This window comes from Microcaecilia unicolor, chromosome 1 (genome assembly GCF_901765095.1).
Source record: "Microcaecilia unicolor chromosome 1, aMicUni1.1, whole genome shotgun sequence".
Classification (NCBI taxonomy): Eukaryota; Metazoa; Chordata; class Amphibia; order Gymnophiona; family Siphonopidae; genus Microcaecilia; species Microcaecilia unicolor.
The window spans coordinates 547,080,651-547,103,464 of NC_044031.1; the positions used below are offsets into that span (position 1 = coordinate 547,080,651).

General features: G+C 41.9%; 1 protein-coding gene across 1 annotated transcript in view; it reads left to right on the top strand.

The window, feature by feature from the left end:
• LOC115479288 (ribonucleases P/MRP protein subunit POP1-like) overlaps positions 1 to 22,814 on the top strand; it is a 111,852-nt gene that overhangs the window by 49,610 nt on the left and 39,428 nt on the right. The window contains exons 7-10 of the mRNA XM_030217143.1: positions 2,830 to 3,017; positions 12,104 to 12,360; positions 13,454 to 13,547; positions 22,582 to 22,693. Of these exons, the coding sequence (XP_030073003.1) occupies positions 2,830 to 3,017; positions 12,104 to 12,360; positions 13,454 to 13,547; positions 22,582 to 22,693 (651 nt within the window). The remainder of the gene's footprint in view (positions 1 to 2,829; positions 3,018 to 12,103; positions 12,361 to 13,453; positions 13,548 to 22,581; positions 22,694 to 22,814) is intronic.

The window sequence follows — 22,814 nt, forward strand, 5'->3', positions numbered from 1 at the left end:
CTTAACATTTCTAGAGCGTTACTAGGGTTACGCAGCGCTGTACAAAATAAACAAAGAAGGACGGTCCCTGCTCAAAGGAGCTTACAATCTAAAGAACGAAATGTCAAGTTGGGGCAGTCTAGCTTTCCTGGGTAGAGGTGTAGAGGTTAGTTGCCGAAAGCGACATTGAAGAGGTGGGCTTTAAGCAGAGATTTGAAGATGGGCAGGGAGGGGACCTGGGCTTGGGGAGTTTGTTCCACGCGTGGGGTGAGGCGAGGCAGAAAGGGCGGAGCCTGGAGTTGGAGTTGTGAAGAAATAAAATGAAAGTTAGAATATATGCCATTAAATGACACTAGATTTAATAGGTGTCTTAGAATCTGGTGGATGGAAGGTAACAGATGGGCTAGTAAATATTGCAATGATAGAGTGAATCTAATGTAATTTAAAATATTTATAGCCTGCCTGTTAACTAGGTAGATTACAAAAAAAAACAAACACAGTAATATGACAAAATCGCACACAAAAGACATAATCACATATATATTATTATTATTATTTATTGCATTTGTATCCCACATTCCCCCACCTATTTGCAGGCTGAATGTGGCTTACATAGATCTGTTAACATTGTCATATCAGGATATCAGATACAGTTAGTAATGTGTAGCAATTAAGGAAGGGAAGAGGGAAGGCGGAAGAGAGTTTTTAGGGTAGTTATACTCGTTCATCTTCATAAAGTACAGAAACATTAAATTAAAACTTAAAGTATGCTTGTGCAAACAAAAATTGATAGAGGAGTGGTGCTATATGTTAGAGGGCCCAATCAAAAGGTTAAAAGTTCTGCTGTAAACAAAATGTACAGTGGCGTCCTTTATGGATAGAAATTTCATGCAAGAAGGGGAAGAGAATAGCGGTGGTGGCAGCCTGGCCAGAAAGAGCAGACTATAAAATGTTAACAGAAATTAAGGAAGCTAACAAAGTTGGCAACTCAATTTACCCAGTAGTGGCTGGGTAAATGTTACATCAAGATGTGCTAGTGAAGTAAATTTACAGATGAAATAAATAACTCCTGCTTTTGGACAATATCCCCAACAAATATTCTTCAGTTAGAAATTGTAATCATGGAGCAGTCTATCCAATAACCAACGAGCAGAAGCTATTTTAGACCTAATCCTTAACAGAACACAGCATCTAATGTGAGAGGTAACTGTTCGAGCCACTTAACAACTGATCATAAATATGATCACTTTTGACTTAACACCCTCCCCTCCTGTTATTAAGGAAAACCATGATGTTAACCTTTAACTTTCTAAAGTGAGACAATAATAAAATGGTTAGGGAAAAAAACCTGAAAGGAGTAGTTGCAAAGGACAAGAGCCTACATCAGGCATGGATATTGCATCTGGTGTGGGTTTCTAGTTTAAACATGCCATGTATTAAGAAAGGAGGAAAGGAATGCTAAAGAACTGTCAGCATGGAAGAGGCAAAAGAGGCCATTTAAACTCAAAAACGTCTTTCAAAAATTGAACTAGGTCCAAATAAAAAAATAAATAAAAATTTATATATATATGTAATACAGTGCACTCCATTTAAGTGCACGTTGGATAAGCGCATGCTCAGTTTAACTGCATGCCGTACTTCGGTCCCGTTTTTGGCGCCATCAATTTCTATGGGGACAAACCGGTTTAGTGCACCACTGATAAGTGTAAGATTCGCTTATAGGCATGGTTTAAGACCGCTCCTCTGCAGGAAAGACCACGCATAAGCGCACGCACGGAATATGGAAGCCGATTGGTGCGTGACAACCAACGAGATTTCAAGTTTACCGCCCCTTTAACTGCCACAGGCAGAATAAGCGAAAGAATGTTAGAGCGTGCACTGGGGTCGTTGTCGCGGTGGAACTGTAAGACTTTAACACTGGCTGAACGAATAGTTGTTCTTAAAAAATTAGAAAACAAACAAAGTTAAGCATCTATTGCTAAAGAATATGGTGTCAATCCCAGTCAAATTTCACGCATCTTGAAGCAGAAAGACCAGCTTCTGGAAGACTGGCAAAACAATACAAATCCACAACGGAAACAAAAATGGGCGGGAAAAGCTGAGGAGGTAGAAGATGCTCTTCTTCGGTGGTTTTCTCAAGTCAGGAGCAGACAGTTTCCTGTCAGTGGTCCACTGCTTATGGAGAAAGCGAATCAGCTAGCTGAAAGTCTTGGACTAACTGAATTCAAAGCCACTGTTGGATGGTTGGAAAGATGGAAGGAGAGGAACAACATAAAATTCAAGAAACAGCATGGTGAAAAATAAGATGCTGATGACTTTGGTGCTGAAAATTGGGTTGTTTCAGTTCTTTGGGTCACAACGGTTAAGTGCACACTTCGGTTAACTGCATGTATTTCTTTGGTACCAGACCCTTGCACTTAAGTGGATTGCACTGTATATATAGATAGATGTAGATATGAGAACTAGCAAGTTGGAGGCAACTGGATGCAAAGCACGTATGAGGTAGAATTTGAAGAGAAGCTTGCCATAGGGGCAAAAACTCACTTTTTCAGGTATATTTTACAAGCAATAAAGGTATAATTGAATGTGATATAACATCTTTGGGGTACAACCACAATGGTTTACATATATGCCTGAACTTTCTCTGTTCCTAGTGGGCTCCCAATCTAAGTTTTGTACCTAGGGCAATGGAAACTTATGTGACTGAAAATTAAGAGCTTTAATAATGACTAAATTTAAAATAATTCCCAGTATTTGAAAAGTGGGACTGAAAAGTTGGCTAAACACATGTCAAAAGTTATGGTTTTCAAACATTGTGTTAATACTGTATGGATTTATTTAAAATTTCAGGGCCAACTTTTGCTGCTGTACAGTGTCTGTCAGGAAAACGCCAAGGCTCGTTGGTTCTCTATAAGGCAGACAGATACCCAAGGGACTCGCTGGGCCCAGTCACGTTTATCTGGAAGCCCAGGAATGGACCCTTTAACCCTTCTGAAACCAGGCAGCTCTGGATTTGGGCACACCCCGCTCTGAAAAAGGTACTGGCCTCTCCTTTTGCTTCCACAGTAGAAACAAGGCATTACATGGTAGCTGTCAATGTTTCTCTCTAAGTCAGGGGTGAGGGGTGTTGCTTCAATATTGTGTTTTAAATCACTAGGAACAGACAGGTCCTTTGTGGAGTCCATGAGAACTTGGCCTGTTCCTTAGTATCGAAAATATAATACTGAAACACCACCACTTGCAGGAATGTAGATGGAGGACTCCCACACAGCTTAGATGGAACATTGGTAGCTGTGTGTATGTATATGTATGTATGTGTGTAGGTATATATATATATATATACACACACACATAGTGTGTGTGTGTATATATAATATATATGTATAAAACTAGACATCTCCCTAAAATCTGAAGTTTGTATTCTCAACATGTTCACGTTTTTTCTGAAAGAGGAAGGCGGATGAGATTTGATATACTGCCTTTCTGAGGTTACAATTGAAGCAGTTTATATATTATATACAGGTACATATTTTGTACCTGGGGTTATGGAGGGTTAAGCGAATTGCCCAGAATCACAAGAACCTGCAGTGACAATTGATCCCAGTTCCCCTGGTTCACAGGCCACTGCACTAGCCGTTATGCTACAAACCAGGTTTTATTGTGTAAAATAAATAGCAAGTGGAGACTCACTATAGTGTAGTTAGGGATCAGCTTTGCACAGTGGAGGACAAAGACTGTAATATTCAATTGTATTAATTATTTGGTCCATGAAATTCACACAGAGCAACCAAGTAACCTGTCATTCCATTATGTAGCATCCCACTATTCCAGAAGCTGAGTAGTAGTTGTCCATCAACCAGCAGGTGTAGATAGATCTCAGCTCAGTTTTCAGTTCTTTCTCTTGGCATCCAGATTAACACCTCCAGTATTTTTTTTTTATCTCCAGCAGATGGGTGAACACATTTTTCAGTCTCTGGTTCTTTCTTGCTCTGCTCCTGGTCTCTTGGTCCTCAGTTGAGTTTTGTGAGTTGAGGTCACAGAGTCATATCTGGAGGTTTTCACATCTCTGTTTCTGGATCCCTGTGAATTTGTCTTCCCTCCCTTCACCTCTTCTCTGTTTCCTGTGGAGCTCTCCTTTTCCAGCACAACCACCTTTAAAAAAAAAAAAGAGAAGGAAAGAGGTTTACTGGAAAGCATGGGATAGAGTATCAGTCCTGAGCCTTTATCATCTGTGCTAAAACTTGTGCAGTCTGTGAGCTTCGGGGGAGCAGCCTGCAGTGGTAAGTCTGACTGAAGTTTGACTCTGAACCATTTGGAGGGCTGCAAGTTCTACTTGGTGCAGGGGATGGGTCCTGACTTACTGCTTGGGACACATTGAGGGGCATAATCGAACGCGAACGCCCATTTGTAAAAACGTCCATCTCCGAGAACGGGTCCGTGAAGGGGCGGGCCGAACTGTATTTTCGAAAAAAATGGACATCCATGTTTTTTTTCGAAAATACATTGAATTAGGGCGTATTTTTGAGCTGGGCGTTTTTGTTTTTTAGCGATAATCGAAACCGAAGCGTCCCAGCTCAAAAACGACCAAATCCAAAGCATTTGGTCGTGGGAGGGGCCAGCATTCGTAGTGCACTGGTCCCCCTGAGATGCCTCTATGCCAGCCTCAAATATCATACCTAGCTCCATGACAGTAGTATGCAGGTCCCCAGAGCAATTTTACTTTAGTTGGTGCTGCGAGGGACCCATGCAGAGAGGAAAAATCGGAAGAAAAAAAAAACAAGCAAGCAAGTGCAGTCAGGGACGTCCAAATTAAAAGATAGTAAAAGGGGGAATTGAACCAGCAACCTTTTGATTACAAGCTCAGTGCTCTAGCCAGTGCACCACTGATTAGACGTCCTTCCCTTTCCATTAAGTCTCTCCAAGTTTCTGTCAGCCAATCACAGCTCATTTAGCTGACATCTGTGTCAGCTAAACAGCGGTGATTGGCTGACAGAAACTTGGAGGGACTTAATGGAAAGGGAAGGACGTCTAATCAGTGGTGCACTGGCTAGAGCACTGAGCTTGTAATCAGAAGGTTGCTGGTTCGATTCCCCCTTTTACTATCCTGGTAATTTAGACGTCCCTGACTGCACTTGCTTTTTTTTTTTTTTTTCTTCCGATTTTTCCTCTCTGCATGGGTCCCGCACAGCACTAACTAAACTAAAATTACTTCGGGGACCTGCATACTGCTGTCATGGAGCTGGGGATGACATTTGAGGCTGGCTTACAAGTTGGGAAAAAAGTGTTTAACATTTGTTTTTTTTGTGGTGGCAGGGGGTTAGTGACCACTGGGGGAGTCAGGGGAGGTCATCCCCGGTTCCCTCCGGTGGTCATCTGGTCATTTAGGGCACTTTTTTGGGACCTGTTCGTGAAAAAAACGGGTCCAACAAAAGTGACCTAAATTCTCTCTGAAAACGCCTTTCTTTTTTCCATTATCGGCCGAGCACGCACATCTCTGCTCAGCCGATAACCACGCCTCAGTCCCGCCTTCACCACGCCTCCGACACGCCCCCGTCAACTTTATGCGTTCCCGCGACGGAGTGCAGTTGGAAACGCCCAAAATCGGCTTTCGATTATACTGATTTGGGCACCCACAAGAGAAAGACGTCCATCTCCCGATTTAGGTCGGAATTTGGGCGTTTTTCTCTTTCGAAAATAAGCCTCATTGTGCTGCACTTGTGAAAGGGAGAATAGCGACCTGGTGTTCCCACTGTGGTACCCACCAACCAGCGTCGGGGCATTGCAATGTGTGCAAGCCAAGAATCCATGGGATGTGGAGGAAACGGTTGGCAGCAGCACATCTTCGGATGTGGCACATCATTCAAATATGCCGGGATCTTCGGGCTCTCTGCCAGGGCCAGTGTGCAGTTTGATACAGGAGAGTTTAGCAATGGGTGCCAGTTTGTCCAACAGAGGAGAATCTTTAGGGGAAACCTGTAAATATTTCACTGCTTCCACCAGTTGAGTTGGGCTGGCCCTTTATGCAGAGGACAATGAAAATCGCCACAAAACATAAGTAGAGCACAGAATGTAAAGATAATTTTGAAAGATGTGTGTTACAACTATGGTTACTTTAAAAAAAGAAATATTACTTGCATTTTGAAATAACAGACTGCACCTATGTATAAAAACTGCTCTCCTACCTACTTAAAAGTTGCTCCTCATGCCAGTGGCAAAGTGTGCAAGACACTACACACTCTTTGCTCCAGTTTTCAAAAGGAAAGTATGCATGTACTTTAACTTAATCTCAGGAGAAACTCCTGCACACACTGTTTAAGCCTACGTGGCTCTTACAAAATTAGTTCCCAGGCCCTGCTTCACTAGCATGAAAATGCCAAAGCTGGGAGGGGGGGGGGGTACTTGTGTATTTTATAAAACACACACATACATTGCCGTTTTCTCTGCTCTTTCTAGAATAGGCACACAGTTTCCATTGCATTCTTTTTTCAACCCCTTAGCATCAGCAGCAGATGAATCCAGAGACTTGTGGGTAATGACCATCTACCAGCAGGTCTAGATTAGAGTACAACAGACTGAACTCTGTCATATAGGACAGTATGCTTCTTGGTCAGCCAGTATTCCTCTCTCCAGCAGGCAGTGGACAGTCTCCCAGAAGCTCCTTGTCTCTTCTGCTGTACTTGCTCCTATTCTGAGTTTCCTAGTTTAATTGAGCTTGAGGGTGATTAGGCTAAGATTGGTTTCTAATTTTAGGGTAGACCTGGTGGTGCCAGGTTCCTTCCCCCTTCCTTGACCATTTCCTTCTCCTTCCTCACAGGAGTGGAAAAAAAATTAGGAGGGAAAGTGCTGAAGATTCTGTCACTGAGGGCCAGATGCACAAAAGGTCCCATTAAGAATCCATCTGCATTTCCAAATCGGTAAAACTTGTCCACACTTTAGGGTGGTAATCCACCTTTGTAGTGGATATCCCCACATGGGTGATTTACATCTCTGAGAATTTCCCCTTTCACTTTTTTAAGGATTACATTTTCCTCGTATGGTATTGGTCTTTCCCTTGTGCAGCACGATAAAACAAGATAAGTAAAAACAGAAGAGAAGTCTTACTTTCTAAATAAAACATCAAGTTAGATTGAGTTAGACATACATATAGATTCTCCCACAGTTTTTTGTCTTTGTACTTTGGTTCTGTTACTACATAAGAGTAGCCATACTGGGTCAGACCAATGGTCCATCTAGCCCAGTATCCTGTTTTCCAAACAGTGGCCAAGCCAGGTCACAAGTACCTGGCAGAAACCCAAATTGTGGCAACATTCCATGATACGCTGAAACCTTCTGCTCAGTGTGCTGCTGTGGCTAGGAAAGCGAATAGAATGTTGGGTGTTATTAGGAAGGGTATGGAGTCCAGGTGTGCGGATGTTATAATGCCGTTGTATCGCTCCATGGTGCGACCGCACCTGGAGTATTGTGTTCAGTACTGGTCTCCGTATCTCAAAAAAGATATAGTAGAATTGGAAAAGGTACAGCGAAGGGCGACGAAAATGATAATGGGGATGGGACGACTTTCCTATGAAGAGAGGCTGAGAAGGCTAGGGCTTTTCAGCTTGGAGAAGAGACGGCTGAGGGGAGATATGATAGAAGTGTATAAAATAATGAGTGGAATGGATCGGGTGGATGTGAAGCGACTGTTCATGCTATCCAAAAATACTAGGACTAGAGGGCATGAGTTGAAGCTACAGTGTGGTAAATTTAAAACGAATCGGAGAAAAATTTTCTTCACCCAACGTGTAATTAGACTCTGGAATTCGTTGCCGGAGAACGTGGTACGGGCGGTTAGCTTGACGGAGTTTAAAAAGGGGTTAGATAGATTCCTAAAGGACAAGTCCATAGACCGCTATTAAATGGACTTGGAAAAATTCCGCATTTTTAGGTATAACTTGTCTGGAATGTTTTTACGTTTGGGGAGCGTGCCAGGTGCCCTTGACCTGGATTGGCCACTGTCGGTGACAGGATGCTGGGCTAGATGGACCTTTGGTCTTTCCCAGTATGGCACTACTTATGTACTTATGTACTACAAATCCCAGGGCAAGCAGTTGCTTCCCCATGTGTATCTCAGTAGCAGACTATGGACTCCCTCCATGCCCAGCATCTTTCCCTCACCTCTCTATTCTTTTCTGCCCTCACACCCCACTCTGTCACTAGTATATCTCCCTTTATCTTCCTTGCTCTCCCCCTGCAATGCGCATCTCTCCCTCCCAGAGTCCAATGTTTCTCCCCCTCTTCCCCCGATCCAATCTCTTTCTCTCTCCTCCTCTCCATTGCCCTGCCCATTCCAGCAGCCCCTCGCCTCCCTCTGTCTAGGTCCAGCAGCACAGCTGCCTCTCCAATTACTAATTCAGCAGATATATTACCTACTACTATTTCAGGTCATTCACCTATTAATATACTTTTTTCTCTGTCTGGATTGGAAATTCAGAAACCCAACTGGAGATTTAACTCAAAACTGATAGGTGACTTGGGATTCCAAGTCACGATCAAGAACAGACTGTCTGATTATTGCCTTTTTAATAAGCTGACACTTCCATGCTGAACTGGTGGGATGCTTTAAAATCCTTTACCTGTAGTGTCAACATGGGATTCACCTCCCATTGGAACAAAGATAATAGATCTCACCTACTCTGTGATAATAGATTTCACCTAATCTGTTTAGAAACGGAGATCAAGAATTTGGAACTACAATATGCTACTAATCATAATTATAGGGTATTTCAGGCCCTCTGTGCACTCAGATCAGAAATCAAAGAATCTCTGAACCCAATAAATTATATGCTCAGTATGCTCCCTATCTCTCTTCCTCATTCCTTCTTTAAAACCATTGATAGATTGCTGTCACGGTTCTTATGGAATTCTAAGCCATCTAGGATCTCACTTAAAACACTTAAATTGCTCAAAAATTAAGAAGGAGTTGATTTCCCTGATTTTACCCTATATCATAACTCCTACATTCTCTCCAAAGGCTATCACTGGTACAACACTATTTAATCCTTCCACTTGGCTTACTGTTGAAACTGCTTTGAATATTCTTTTTCCACTGTCTGTTTTAGCCAATGCTCCTCCTTCTACCTTTGCTATAAACAATTCCTCTCCACCTGTCATATTGGTGACTAGGAGAGCTTTTCATTGCTTACTCAACTTTTTGCCTAGGAAACCTCAATGCTGTAGAGGATGCAGTCATCTGGAATAATAAACATATATTACTGTTTTATAGAAAACGATACATTGGGCCATTTGGCAGAACTGTAAATATATGGTTTATTAGTTATTCAATAATGGAAAGCTTAAAACATTTGCCCAGTTACAAACGGATTACAATTTCCCTGGTTCACAAGTTTTACATTGGCTACAATTACAGCACACTATCAATTCTATGAGACTCTACCATAATGATACTGTTTTCACGAACAGTTTAAATGCATTCATTGTGGTCCCTGTTCTATTTCTCACCATTCCTCATTTTTTGGGGGTTTTTTTTTACAAATTTTCCAGACCTCTCTTACTCATACTTGCCATAGTACCCAACAGGTGTGGGAGGAAGATGTAGGCGATAGCATATTAGATTCCCAGTGGTCCATTTTCTGGACACATGGTCCCAGAACCTCTTTATCTGCCTCACTGACGGTCTGTTTTTTCTATATCATAGAGTACTGTGGACTCCTAGGAAATGGAAATTATCAGAATCTAGCAAATCAGATTTATACTAGTCCTGTAACGATAATGTGGGTACACTAATATCATTTATGAATGTCCTAACCTACAAATTTTTTGGTCTAATATATAGTCTAAGATTCGGGACATTCTCCAGTTTACCACTCCATTACTTCATAAACACATGCTCTGGAAATCCCTGGCCTTTTCTTCCACTCTTTCTGATGATGATACTAAATCATTACTAGAGTTCTTCATCACAGTGGCACTTAAATTGATAATATCTCATTGGAAAGATAACTTGATAATATCTTTTCATTCCTCAGGTGTGCCATCTAGAATCTGTAAATGGCAATTACTGAATGATTATTTAGCTAAAATTCCATCAATTTCATGAATCATTCTGAGTATGTATTCCAAGTTATATCCTGCTACATATTACATTATGTTACATTGTTAATTTCTATTATTGTTGAAAAATCAATAATAATTAAAATAAAATAACTATGAATACATTAATTATTAATCACAAATTGTGATTTAAAAAAATCATGTTGCAGCGTCTTCTGTCTCCTCTAAACATCTCTTCTGCTCCAACATCCTGTTCTTCACGTGATCTGGCATTCCCCTCACCACTCCTTTCTACCTTAAATATGGTCTTCTGTTGGTCCTGGCAGCATTGTAGGTATGCTGCTTCAGAGCAGGCTGCAAGCAGCATATGGGCAATGTTGCTGCTGCCAGGGACCAACAGAAGACCACCTTTAAGGTAGACTGAAGTTGGGGGGGGGGGGGGAGGTGCAGATGCTGAACCATAGCTGGGGTGAGGAGAGTGAGCTGCAGATCCGAGAGCAGAACTGGAGTGGCCACCGGTGGAAGCTATGGGTGAGGGTGGTGAGCTCCAGCAGCCATGAGAAGAGCTTGGTGCTTCTCACAACCAAGTTTGTGTTGCTACTAATGGGGTGGAGGGGAGAAAGGGAGAGGTACTGGACAACGGGCTGGAAGGGAAGAGAGAGAGAGAGACAGATAATGGACCTAGGGGAAGAGGAGAGGGTCGGAAGGAAAAGAAAGGTGGTGAGTGGGAGGGAGGGAGGGAGGGAGATTCAGCCCTTTAGGGAAGGGGTATGGGATTTGATATACCACCTTTCTGGTTACAATCTGTGGATTATTTACAATAAGTTATATAACTAATTTTGTGCCTGTGGCAGTGGAGAGTGAAATGATTTGCCCAGAGTCACAAGGAGCGGCAATGAGAATTAAATCACAATAAAATGTTTTGATCTTGCAAATAATCATGTCTAAAAATGTTAATTGAAATGGAGCCCTATCAAAACCACAGACAAAAGCCTTTGTGCTAGGTTAGCTGTCACCCCATAAGAAATACAATTTTCCATGCCATTTAATATTATATTACTCTTGTATATTTGAAATCATATGTAATGAGCATACTTGGCTTTTCTCTGACCAGCTCTAGGTATGAGCTTCAAAAAAGAAAAGAGGGGGTTAAGGGATTCTCTGTTTAAAGCTTGTTACAGGGAGAGGAATTCTGCAACAGGAATTGATGAGATTACACACTGCAGATTGACTAAGGTGCCCAAAGGAAGGTATCTCATTTGTGTTGCATTTCTTCTAAGTTTTAGTTTCTTTGATTGTTTATATACTGTGCTCATAGTATATTCATTACATCCCTTATTAACAAAGAAATCTAGTGCTATCCTCATACATACAGAAATTGGACTACTGTAATGGCATCCTACAGAGTGTCCGTGCTCTTGATATTAGACGTTTACAAATAAATCAAAATGCCTCTTTTTACACTTATTATTGGATTGAATAAGTATGATGACCCCCCCTCTTATAAGAGCTGAGCATTGGCTTCCCATCTCTTCAAGAATCCTGTGTAAATTGGCCCCTCTAACATTCAAAATTAGATAAACAGGACATCCTCTTTTCTATTTTTTTTCTCCTAATTCCTTATGCCCCAGCAAGGATGTTGATCTTCACACACAACCTTGACAGCCCCTCATTTCGCCATGTTTTGATTTCTTAAGTACCTCTATATTTAACTTTACAGCACCTCCCTTTTTGGAATTCTTTGCCCAATTATCTTCATCCTGTTGACGTCTTTGCTGAATTTTAAGCAAAACCTTAAAACCGAGCAGTAGTTTAGTTGGATAACTGGTATGGGAATGTTGGCTGGCACTGGGACGATATATGTAAAGAAAAGAGAAAAAAGGTGGTAGTTTTTGTTTTCCTGTGTTACGATGATGTAAATTCTCTTATGCTAACTTTTTTTTAATGTACACTGCTCAGATGGAACTCAAATGGCAGTATATCAAATATAATAAGCGATTTAACTGCTGTATACCCTCTCTGTGAAAGTAAGAAATGTCCGAACTGAAGCCTTTTACATGAACTGTTTCTCCAGGATATATTGATGGAGCTGAAACGAGTGTGCCAGTGTGCCGAGATTACTGATACAAATTCTTGTACTGCTGAGCCCATCCCAGTTCCGCATCTAGAGGAGAAGCCAGCTGTAGGAGCAAAGACTGTGGGAAAGAAAAGGAAAAGAAAGTCTGGAGAAGGAGAGAGAGTGGTGCCTGTGAAAAAGATTATCGGAGATGGAACCAGAGATTCACTGCACCCATATTACTGGGTATCGCAAGATACTGGCATCAAAATCAGGCACGTGCCCTAAGGGCAATATCCACACAAGACCAATTCCTGCCCAGTAATGCTGTCTCTATATTATTTCATCGTGATCTGTTTCATATTTTCTCACTCGGTGTTATAACAGGTTTGGACCTACTGTACATCAGGGTACATATATTTCTCCATGCCTTTTATCTTGCTGCACCGTATGCCTGGAATAGCCTTCTTGAGTCAGTTCATTAAGAGCTGTCCCTAGCTGTATTTAAGTCTAGGCTAAAAGCCTACCTTTTTGAGGCTGCTTTTAACTCTTAATCTGTTCACCTGTTCAGTAGCCATGTCAGATTTAATAGATTTGTAAGCGCTATCGAGCAGGAATTCTCTCATATATATTTTTTGTAAAGCCCTATGTATACATTTAGTAGTGCTATAGAAATAGTAAGTAGTAGTAGTAGTCATAAGTGTGTGTGTGTGTGGGGGGGGGGGGGTGTTTTGTTCAAAATCTTAAAAAAAAAATTTTGTTGCCTTATATCATAAAGAAAGCGGAAATAATTTTAAACAAGCCCAGATCGCAGAAAGAAAAGACAAGGAAAAAAAAAAAAAGAAATGACTATAAATCGAGTAAAAGGAGGAAAAGTCAAGCTCCATTTCACGAATCCCCCACTAAAGAACATTGGTCTAATCGCCACCTTCTGTTTCTCTATCTAAAATACATTTCTGTAGCAGTGAAGGTTTAAAAAAAAAAAACAAACAGTACTAACCAACCTCTTGATAGGGTACATATATGTAAAACAGTCAGGTCTAAGTTGAACTATGTAGTTATGAAACCTCCAAATGACAGTATTTGAGAAATGAGAAAAATGGATAGCATTGATAGAAGCAATTCACTTTTTAAAAAGCAAGGTAAAAATGGAAGGATAGTAAGCAGTAGATTAGAAGAGATACAGGGCTGCAATAAGTTTAAAGGGACCAAGGATCAGTTTGCTACATGTTGGGCCAAGACTTCTAGGAGCCAGGTTCCTTTTGTAATCTGAAGACTGCTGTGGGAAGCCAGGTTTTTAGCAGTTTATAACTTACATGGTATCATTTGGGTATTAATTCATTGGGTTGGGTTTGGGGTGTTTTTCAGTGATTTGACAATGGAGATTATGCGCTTCCGGCTGATTGGACCTCTCTCACACTGTGTACTTGGTGAGGTTCTGAAGGCTGCTCCTGTCCATTCGGTAAGATCATACTTCATTTGCTTGTCTTATATGTACATCATAAATACTGTTTTCACAACACACTTTTGGTGGCTGACAATTCTAAACCACTCCAAATTTAAGTAGAGCTTTTCATACATCAGCATAGTATGTCTAAAAACAGAAGGGGAAGCCTCAGAACCCAGCCTGCTTATACATATAGAATGTAGCAGGATCTTGCAGCGTAGTTCCAATCATTGGCATAAAACCCCCTTTGTTTCTTCAAATCATTAGATCTATCTGATGCCTCAAACGTTTGCTGGTTATACCTTCTTAAAGTGACTATGGCTGTAGTTTTGCCCATAGCTGGGTCAAGGGGTCTTGATTTAATCAGCTGTTGATTGCTCTGCAACTTTTCAGCGTCACCAGGTATCGCACAACAAATTTGCAATGCAATCAATAGCTGATCATTTCACCTTGACACAGCTACAGACGAAACTGTGGCCATAGTCTGTGTAGTTTTTCAGCACAAGCTTAAGAGATGCTTTATTTTCAAAAGCTAAGTTTTTGAACTTTTCTGAATTTTATATAGTCGCTTTAAGAAGGGAAAGGGCATGGGACTTGATATACCACATTTCTGTAGTTTTTTTGTAACTATATTCAAAGCGGTTTATATAGTATATACAGGTATTTATTTGTACCTGGGTCAGTGACTTGCCCTGAGTCACGAAGAGCTGCAGTGGGAATCAAACCCAGTTCCCTAGGATCAAAGTCCGCTGCACTAACCACTGGGTTACTCCTCTTGATATACCACCTTTCTGTGGTTTTTGCAACTACATTCAAATTGGTTTACATAGTATATATACAGGTACTTATTTGTACCTGGGGCAATGGAGGAGGGTTAAGTGACTTGCCCAGAGTCACAAGGAGCTGCAGTGAGAATCAGACCCAGTTCTCCAGGATCAAACAAAGTCCACTTCACTAACCACTAGGCGAAGGTATAACCAGCAAATGTTTGACACATCAGATAGATTTAATGACTTGAAAAAACAAAGGTTTTTTTTTTAATGCCAATGATTGGAACCACTCTGTTAGATCCTGCTTGCTTCTAAATGTATAAGCAGACTCTGTTCTGAGGCTTTTTCCCCTTTGTTTTTAGACATACTATGCTGAGGTATAAAACGCTCTATTATGAATTTGGAGTGGTTTAGAATTGTCAGCCTCCAGAAGAGTGTTGTGAAATCATTATAAAGTTCTCTCTCCTCTGTTGAAATTATTCATTATGAATACTGTACCATATAGATAATTGTGTATTCTTATTGTTCATGCCAAACCAATCTATCAGTGCTAGAGAAAAAACAGCTTAGAGCTGACTTCATTCCCCTGGTGCAGCCTTCAGCATCTAAGTATTTCTCTAGCTCCTTCACATGGTGCAGATGTGTGGCCTAGTGCAGGCCACTCCTGGGAAGGTTATAGGCCTAGATTCCTAAGTCCATGGGATGCTAAGGGGAGCAGTCCTTTGGGGCTGATTTCCCTCCCTGCTTGGAAACAGACTAGAGGGCTAGGATTGACTGAGGCTTGTCTACAGAGTCCAGGGGTGATAAAACTAGTGGGGGTGGGTTTCTCCCTCCCCCCCCAATTCCCCCAGATCTTTGTGAGAGTTTGTGGATTCAGTGTCTACTGTCCTCCTTCCCTACTCTTGGGAGGGGGCCCAGAGGTATGTTCCCCAAGTTCTGGCCAGTATAAAGAGTTTGGAAGAGGATGGGAAAAAAGTGATCTCTAAGACCTTAATATCAGGGGCTCAAGACCACTCCCAGTGTCCAGCCCTCCTGTTTGCACATCCTCCCTGAGTCATGGTCCTTTCTAGAGGTCCTAGGCTCCAGAACAACAGACCTGAATATGGATTTTCAAAAGGCATTTGAAAACATAGCTTATGAAAGACGCTGAGGAAATTAGATAGTCATGGGATAGGAAGTAATGTTCTAGTGTGGATTAAAAACTGGCTAAAAGATGATAGATAGAAAACAGAGTAGGGTTAAATGGTCAGTATTCTCAATAGAGAAGGGTAGATAATGGGGTTCCCCAGGGGTCTGTACTGAGACAATTGCTTTTTAACCTATTTATAAAACGATCCAGAGATTGAAACAACTAGTTAAATAATTAAGTGTGCTGATGACACAGTTATTCAAAGTTGTTAAATTGCAAGAGGATTGTGAAAATTTGCAAGAGGACCTTATGAGACCGGGCATCCAAATGGCAGATGACGTTTAATGTGAGCAAGTTCACAGTGATACATGTGGGAAAGAGGAAGCCAAACTATAGCTACATTATGGAGGGTTCCACATTAGGGGTCACACCCAGGAAAAGGATATGGGTGTCATCGTTGATACGTTAAATCCCTCTGCTCAGTGTGCAGCAGAAGCAGCTAAGAAAGCAAGTAGAATGTTAGAAATTATTAGTAAGGGAATGGAAAACAAAAATAAGAATGTTATAATGCCTTTTTATTTCTTCATGGTGTTACTTCACCTCGAATACTGTGTGCGATTCTATTCACCACATCTCAAAGATATAGCGGAATTAAAAAAAGGTACAGAGAAGGGCGACAACCATGATAAAGGGGATGGGATGACTTCCCTGTGAGGAAAGGCTGAAATGGTTAGGGCTCTTCAGCATGGAGAACACTGCTGAAGGGAGATATGATAGAGGTCTATAAAATGCTAAGTGCAGTGGAATGGGTAGACATGAATTACTTGTTCTTTCTAAAAATACTAGGACTAGTGGGCACACAATGAAGCTACTAAGTAGTAAATTTAAAACAAACCAGAGAAAATATGAGTGAATAAACATGTAATTAAACTCTGGAATTTGTTGCCAGAGAAAATATTGAGTGAAGAAATGTGTAATTAAACTGGAATTTGTTGCCAGAGAATGTGGTAAAAAGTTAGCTTAGCAGGGTTTAAAAAAAGGCTTGGATAATTTCCTACAAGAAAAGTCCATAAGCCATTATTAAGATGAGCTTGGGAAAATCCACTGCTTATTTCTAGGATGAGCTTGGGAAAATCCACTGCTTATTTCTAGGATAAGCAACATAAAATCTGTTTTACTGTTCTGGGATCTTACCAGGCATAGGAGCCAACTTTTGAAAATGATTGGGGGTGCTGAATATTTTTTTACATGTGATGCATCCCCCCCAGTTCCAGGCCCTCCCAGCCTTCCTTCCTGTTTCAGGCCCTCCCTCCTCCCTCCATCCCAGTTCCAGGCCCTCCCTTCCTTCCTGTTCCAGCCTTCCTTCCTGTTCCAGGCCCACCCTCCCTCCCTCCCTCCCTTCCTTCCTTCCTTCCTTTCTTTCTTCCTCCCTTCCTTCCTTCCTGTTCCAGGCCCACCCTTCCTTCCTTCCTTCCTTCCTGTTCCAGGCCCACCCTCCCTTCCTTCCTTCCTGTTCCAGGCCCTCCCTCCCTGTTCCATCATTCTTCCCCCTCGACTTCCAGGCTCCCCCCCTCCCTCCGAGTTCCAGGGTCCTCTCTCCCTCCAAATTTTAAACTTTCAGAACTCCGGCAGCGTGCATCAGCGACATGAGCGCTGCCTTTGGCCAGCCCCGGAAGCCTCCTCTGTACAACGTCCCGCCTACGCGGGAAGCTGTACAGAGAAAGCTTCCGGGGCAGGCTAAAAGCAGCTCTTACATCGCTGATGCTGTGTGCCAGTGGGGCTGGAAAGCTTGGAGGGCCTGCAGAGTGGGGTAGGGGTGGAGAGAGTGGAGGTGAACCGTGGAAGAGTGTCGCGATGTCAGCCAGACCGCAGGGAAAGGGAAAAGGAGATGGAGAGAGGAAGAAGATCACGCGATGCCAGTCTGAAGGGATGGAGAGAGGAGGGGAGAGTAAAGCCAGACCTCAAGGGAAGGGAAAAGGAGGGTGGACAGAGGAGGAAAAGCAATGCTAGACCGAAGGGGGAGAGGCAGAGAGTGATGCCAGACTTCAGAGGAAGGAGGAAGAAGGATGGAAAGAGGAGGGAAAGTGATACCAGGCCACAGGGGAAGGAGAAAAGTAAAATATACAGGAGATACTGGAAAGCAGAAGATGGATGGGGAGAGGAGAGAGAAAGATTGAGAGAGGGGGAGATGTTGGAATACATCATGTAAAAAGGATAGAGTGGGCACATGCTGGGTGGAAGGGGCAAAGAAAGCGGACAGACACCAGTGGAAAGGGGGATAGAGCAGACGCAAAATGGAAGAGAGTGCAACAGTGGATGGAAGGGGCAGAGAAAGCAGGCAAACGCTGCATGGGAGGGAGAGAGAAAGGACAGATGCTGGATGGGGCAGAGAAAGTGGGCAAATGCTGGATGGAAGGGAGGGGGGGGGAGAGAGAGAGAGCAGATGCTGGATGGGAGGGAGAGAGTGAAGAGAAGTTGAGGAAAGCAGAAACCAGAGACGACAAAGGTAGGAAAAAGATTTATTATTATTTTATTTTTTTTGCTTTAAGATAAAGTAGTATTGATATGATGAAAATGAAAATAAGGTGATCTTTCTATTAGACTAATTTTTATACATTTTTGACTTACTTTCAGAGACCAAAACCCCATCCTCAGGTCAGGACAGGCTACCGTAACATACTGACCTGAGGAAGGAGGTGTTGGCTTCTGAAAGCTAATTGAAAAATGCATTAGTCCAATAAAATGGTATCTTATTTTCCATTTTTTTGTTTTATTTCTGTTTGTTAATTTGTAAAGTGGTGATTGGTATTTGTCAGTTTTTTCAAATTTACATCTGCTGTCTTTATATTGCACAGTACTAGGGGACATGCATCACTGTTTCTGTGGTATTGCATTGTATGCAGAATCTGACTTATTGGGGGTTCAGTTTAACTTTTGTCTACATATTTCTGTTTTTAGTTTGTGGTTACTTATTCTATACTTTTGTGAGGATGTATCTGTGTTCTATGTGAAAAAGACATGGTTTTGTGTTGGCAGGATCATTTTTACTAATGTCTTGTTTAGTTTTACAGTGGGTGTATTGATGTTCTAGTGCTCACTGCAATGTTTAAGATGTTGCCTTTTCCTATGCATACCCTTGTTGTGTGACTCGTGGATTATTATTAAAAATAATTTTTTCATATAGAGGAGGGGGGTGTTAAAAAATGATCGGCCCCGGGTGTCAAATACGCTAGGTACGCCACTGCATGACTGACAGCATTATTGATCAGGAATTTTTAGGACCTTGATGTGTAAGGATTGGAAGAAATGGCCATGGCCTTTCAAGGGTTGAAGTGGGGCACTTCCATGAGTGGACCTCGTTTTGGCACAGCGAACCTCCAAGGCAAGCAAGTTCTTCAGCCAAAGAGAGAAAAAAGTCAGAGGTGAGCCGACATGGGGGAGGGAGGAGAGATTGCTATCTATCCTAGTAGAACCGGGACTGACAGTCTCATGTTCCTGCTGTGAGCCTGGATTCTGATGCCCCGATCAGTTCCCCTCGCTGTTCCGAACAGCGTGGGAAAAAATACCACCAAAACAGCACTGGGAATTAACTTCGCTATCATCAGCACTAATAACATGTGAATTTATTTAACATGTGCTCAGGCACAATACTCCAGCAGAAGAGATTTGACAGGTTTGGGCTGTCCAAAAAAAGGAAAAAAACCCCAACCAGCCCAAACCTAAGGCCAAGCCCCCTGACATATGGACCGCCAGACCCCCCACCCAAACAATTTAAACAACAACAAAAAATGGTGACCCAGTTGGACCCCTGCTAGCCTCTGCCCCCCCCCCCCCCCCCCCCCCCCAGACCTGCCCCGTACCTTGAAACAGGAGGAGGGAGTAACACTCCCTTCTGTGAGTGCCGCCTCAAAATGGTGGCGCCCTGTCCAGCACTTCCTAGGATTCATCGGGCAGGGAACACCCAAACTTTCCTCTTTGGTTACTGGGGATTCTATGCCTGTTCCTGTTATGATTGTTCGCTGTTTTACCTCTTGGCTTTCCTGTTCGAAATACTGAGGAAGTGAAGGGTTGCACAGTCCCCTTGTAAGGTCACTAATCAGTAGTTCTCAGTTTCCCTCTGCTGGTAGGAGTTCATATTACCCACACGTTGGGAATGGTCTAGAGAGAGTCAAGGAAAGTAAATCAGCAGGTAAGATCTAATTTCTCCATATACCATATAACCTTAAGGCTCTCTATATTAGTCTACTATCCCTAGTACCTTAACAAGTTTTACTTAAACAACTCAATAATACTAAGATGCAGGTAGCAGGCCAGCAGTGAGAGGGGTACTATCCAGTTTTTTGCATTGAGTGTCACATGTTTGATTATCTCCCAGTTGGCGAGAAGTTATATGTATGTGCTTGATGAAAAGAGCTCATAGCTCTCAAAGAAATAAATCTGTTCTTCTCTTAAGGCTATAGAGCAGACTTGGAGGATCTGAGGGATACAGAGGGGTATATAGAGGAGACCTACAGGGACGTTGTGCTGCCTTGGAGGAGGAAGGTCTCCTAAAAGGAGAGCATCACCCTGGTAGGAAGTAATCCTGTAGCCAGTAGCTGCCCACCAGGGGATGCAATATCCTCTTGCACCAAGGGTGTGTCTCCAGGAGCTTCTGCCCAGGACGGAAAGGTTAGGAGAGCTGTTGTAGTTGGTGATTCAGTCATTAGGCATATAGATAGCTGGGTGGTTGATGGACGTGAGAACTGCCTGGTCACTTGCCTGCCTGGCACAAAGGTGACAGACCTCACACGTCACCTAGATAGGGTTTTAGATAGTTCTGGGGAAGAGCCAGTTGTCTTGGTACATGTGGCAGTGATATGGAGGGGAGGTTCTGAAAGCCACATTTAGGCTCTTAAGTAGAAAGCTGAAATCCAGATCCTCCAGGGTATTTATTTATTTATTGTTACATTTGTACCCCGCGCTTTCCCACTCATAGCAGGTTCAATGCGGCTTACATATTATATACAGGTACTTACGTGACTTGCCCAGAGTCACAAGGAGCTGCCTGTGCCTGCAGTGGGAATCAAACCCAGTTCCCCAGGACCAAAGTCCACCACGCTAACCACTAGGCCACTCCTCCACTCCTTTTCACCATACAACAAACTATCGGCCTATTGCAAATCTTTCATTTGTGTCAAAACTTGTGGAAAGAATAGTCTTTACACAGTTGCATATATCTATCTCAGCTAACCTAGTGGAGGGGAGAGTGAAATCTTTCTGTATATAGATGGTATCTTCCACCTAGTAGACTTTTTAAGTTAGTCCTGTATATGATAGGCTGTGTTGGAGGGGGTGTGGTAAAGATGGTACATATTTTCATATTTGGTGGGATGCCCTGTTATCCAGAATGCTTGGACCTAATGTTTACCTTGATGCTTGGTATACAGGTAGATACCAATCCTGTCTTTTTCTTCCTGAGTTTACTGCCTGATGTGTTCCCAAATTATGCTTTTAAAATATTACCATGTATATGGCCTTTTGGGATGCTTATACCATTAAATATGGAGAAGTAGCTAAATTAGAAAAAACCTGGGCTCCTTTCTTACCTTGATATGATCAATCCGGGTCATGATAGACTTGAACATGTATGGACATGAGATGCATGCTACCTTCTCTTGCAGTGATGCAGGGCCATCAGCCACTGAAGTTTTTATACACTATTACGAAGCTGACCTTTTCTGGTATATAGTTTTATAAGCTGAATGTTTCAGTATATCCAGTCACCCATGTGTTTATAACTAGTTACTTAAACTGCAGTGATTGCTACCCATGGAGAATGGTGGCGGTGGGGGGGGGGGTTAGTTCATGGGGGTTGGTTTTGGGGGGGGGGTCCTGTTTTTGTATGGTGAATATTGCAGTGGAACTTTTTCATTTGTTGTTATTTCTATATAAAAATAAAGTTTAAAAAAGAGAATTAGTTAAATATTGTAAGTGAATTAAAAAGTATATCACTTTAGTCCATTTGAGTATGCAGCAAAAAAGTCAGTAAACAAGTATGAACTATAAATGATTGGATTAACCTAATATATTTCTTGAACTAATACTCCTTTTATCAGGTCAGATCAAGGGAAGTTGCTGCCTCAAGATATACGTGAATCGCAGAATAGGTTACATTCATACCACTCCTGTAATGTGATTTGTTATTTATTTATTTGTTGCATTTGTATCCCACATTTTCCCACCTTTTTGCAGGCTCAATGTGGCTTACATTATGCTGTAATGGCGATCACCATTTCCGGAAAGAGAAATACAAAGTTGTATTACATTTAAAGTTCATAAATGTTAGAATACCTTATAAAGTAAATTAGATAAATAGTACATCTCAGGCATGAGAAATAAGGGGGTAATGCATTAATGTTCATTAGTGACAAATTGATTGAAGCAAACAGGTATAGAGAGTTCGATTTTTGTCTGGTTCTGGTAGAGTTTTGCTGTCAGGTCATTTATGAAGGATCATTATGGTATGTCTTTTTGAACAGGTTAGTCTTTAGTAATTTCCGAAAGGCTGTCAGGGCGTGCGTTGTGTTTATGGCATTTGGTAGTGCATTCCAAAGTTGCGTGCTGATGTAGAAGAAGCTTGATGCATATATTGATTTATATTTAAGTCCTTTGCAACTAGGGTAATGGAGGTTCAAGAATGTGCGTGATGATCTTTTTGAGTTCCTTCTTGGTAAGTCTATGAGGTCTGACATATATACCGGGGCCTCGCCACGAATAATTTTATGAACCAGAGTACAGATTTTGAACATAATTCGTTCTTTTAGTGGGAGCCAGTGTAGTTTTTCTCTTAGGGGTTTGGCGCTTTCATATTTCACTTTTCCAAATATGAGTCTGGCTGCAGTGTTTTGGGCAGTTTGGAGTTTCTTAATGATTTGTTCTTTGCATCCGGCGTCAATGGCATTACAGTAATCCAAGTGGCTTAACACCATTTGATTGTACCAGGTTGTGGAATTTTCGAATGTTAGATATGCTCCTGCGCTCATGTTTTAACTGTGATCAGACTGCTGGTGTTACCTGTGACAGCATTGTCACAAATGGACTGACAAAACTGAAAAGAAGCACTTTATTTTAACAGTTTATTTTACAAATTGTTTATCTGTTGGCTTTCTAGGAACTGGAAACTATAGAGTTTGGTCCTCACCAGTGGTGGACAGAACATTGCAGGAGCCCTGATGATGTGGCTCGTCATCGCCAGCAGGAAACTATCTTCCATTTGTTGCAAGGTATAAGCTATGTTAGGTAGATGCTAGCCCTATGTTCAACACACATTTTTAATAAGTCTTCAAATACAAAATATGAATGGACTTTTTTTTTTTTTGTCTTGTTAAATGATTGCTAGCTCTG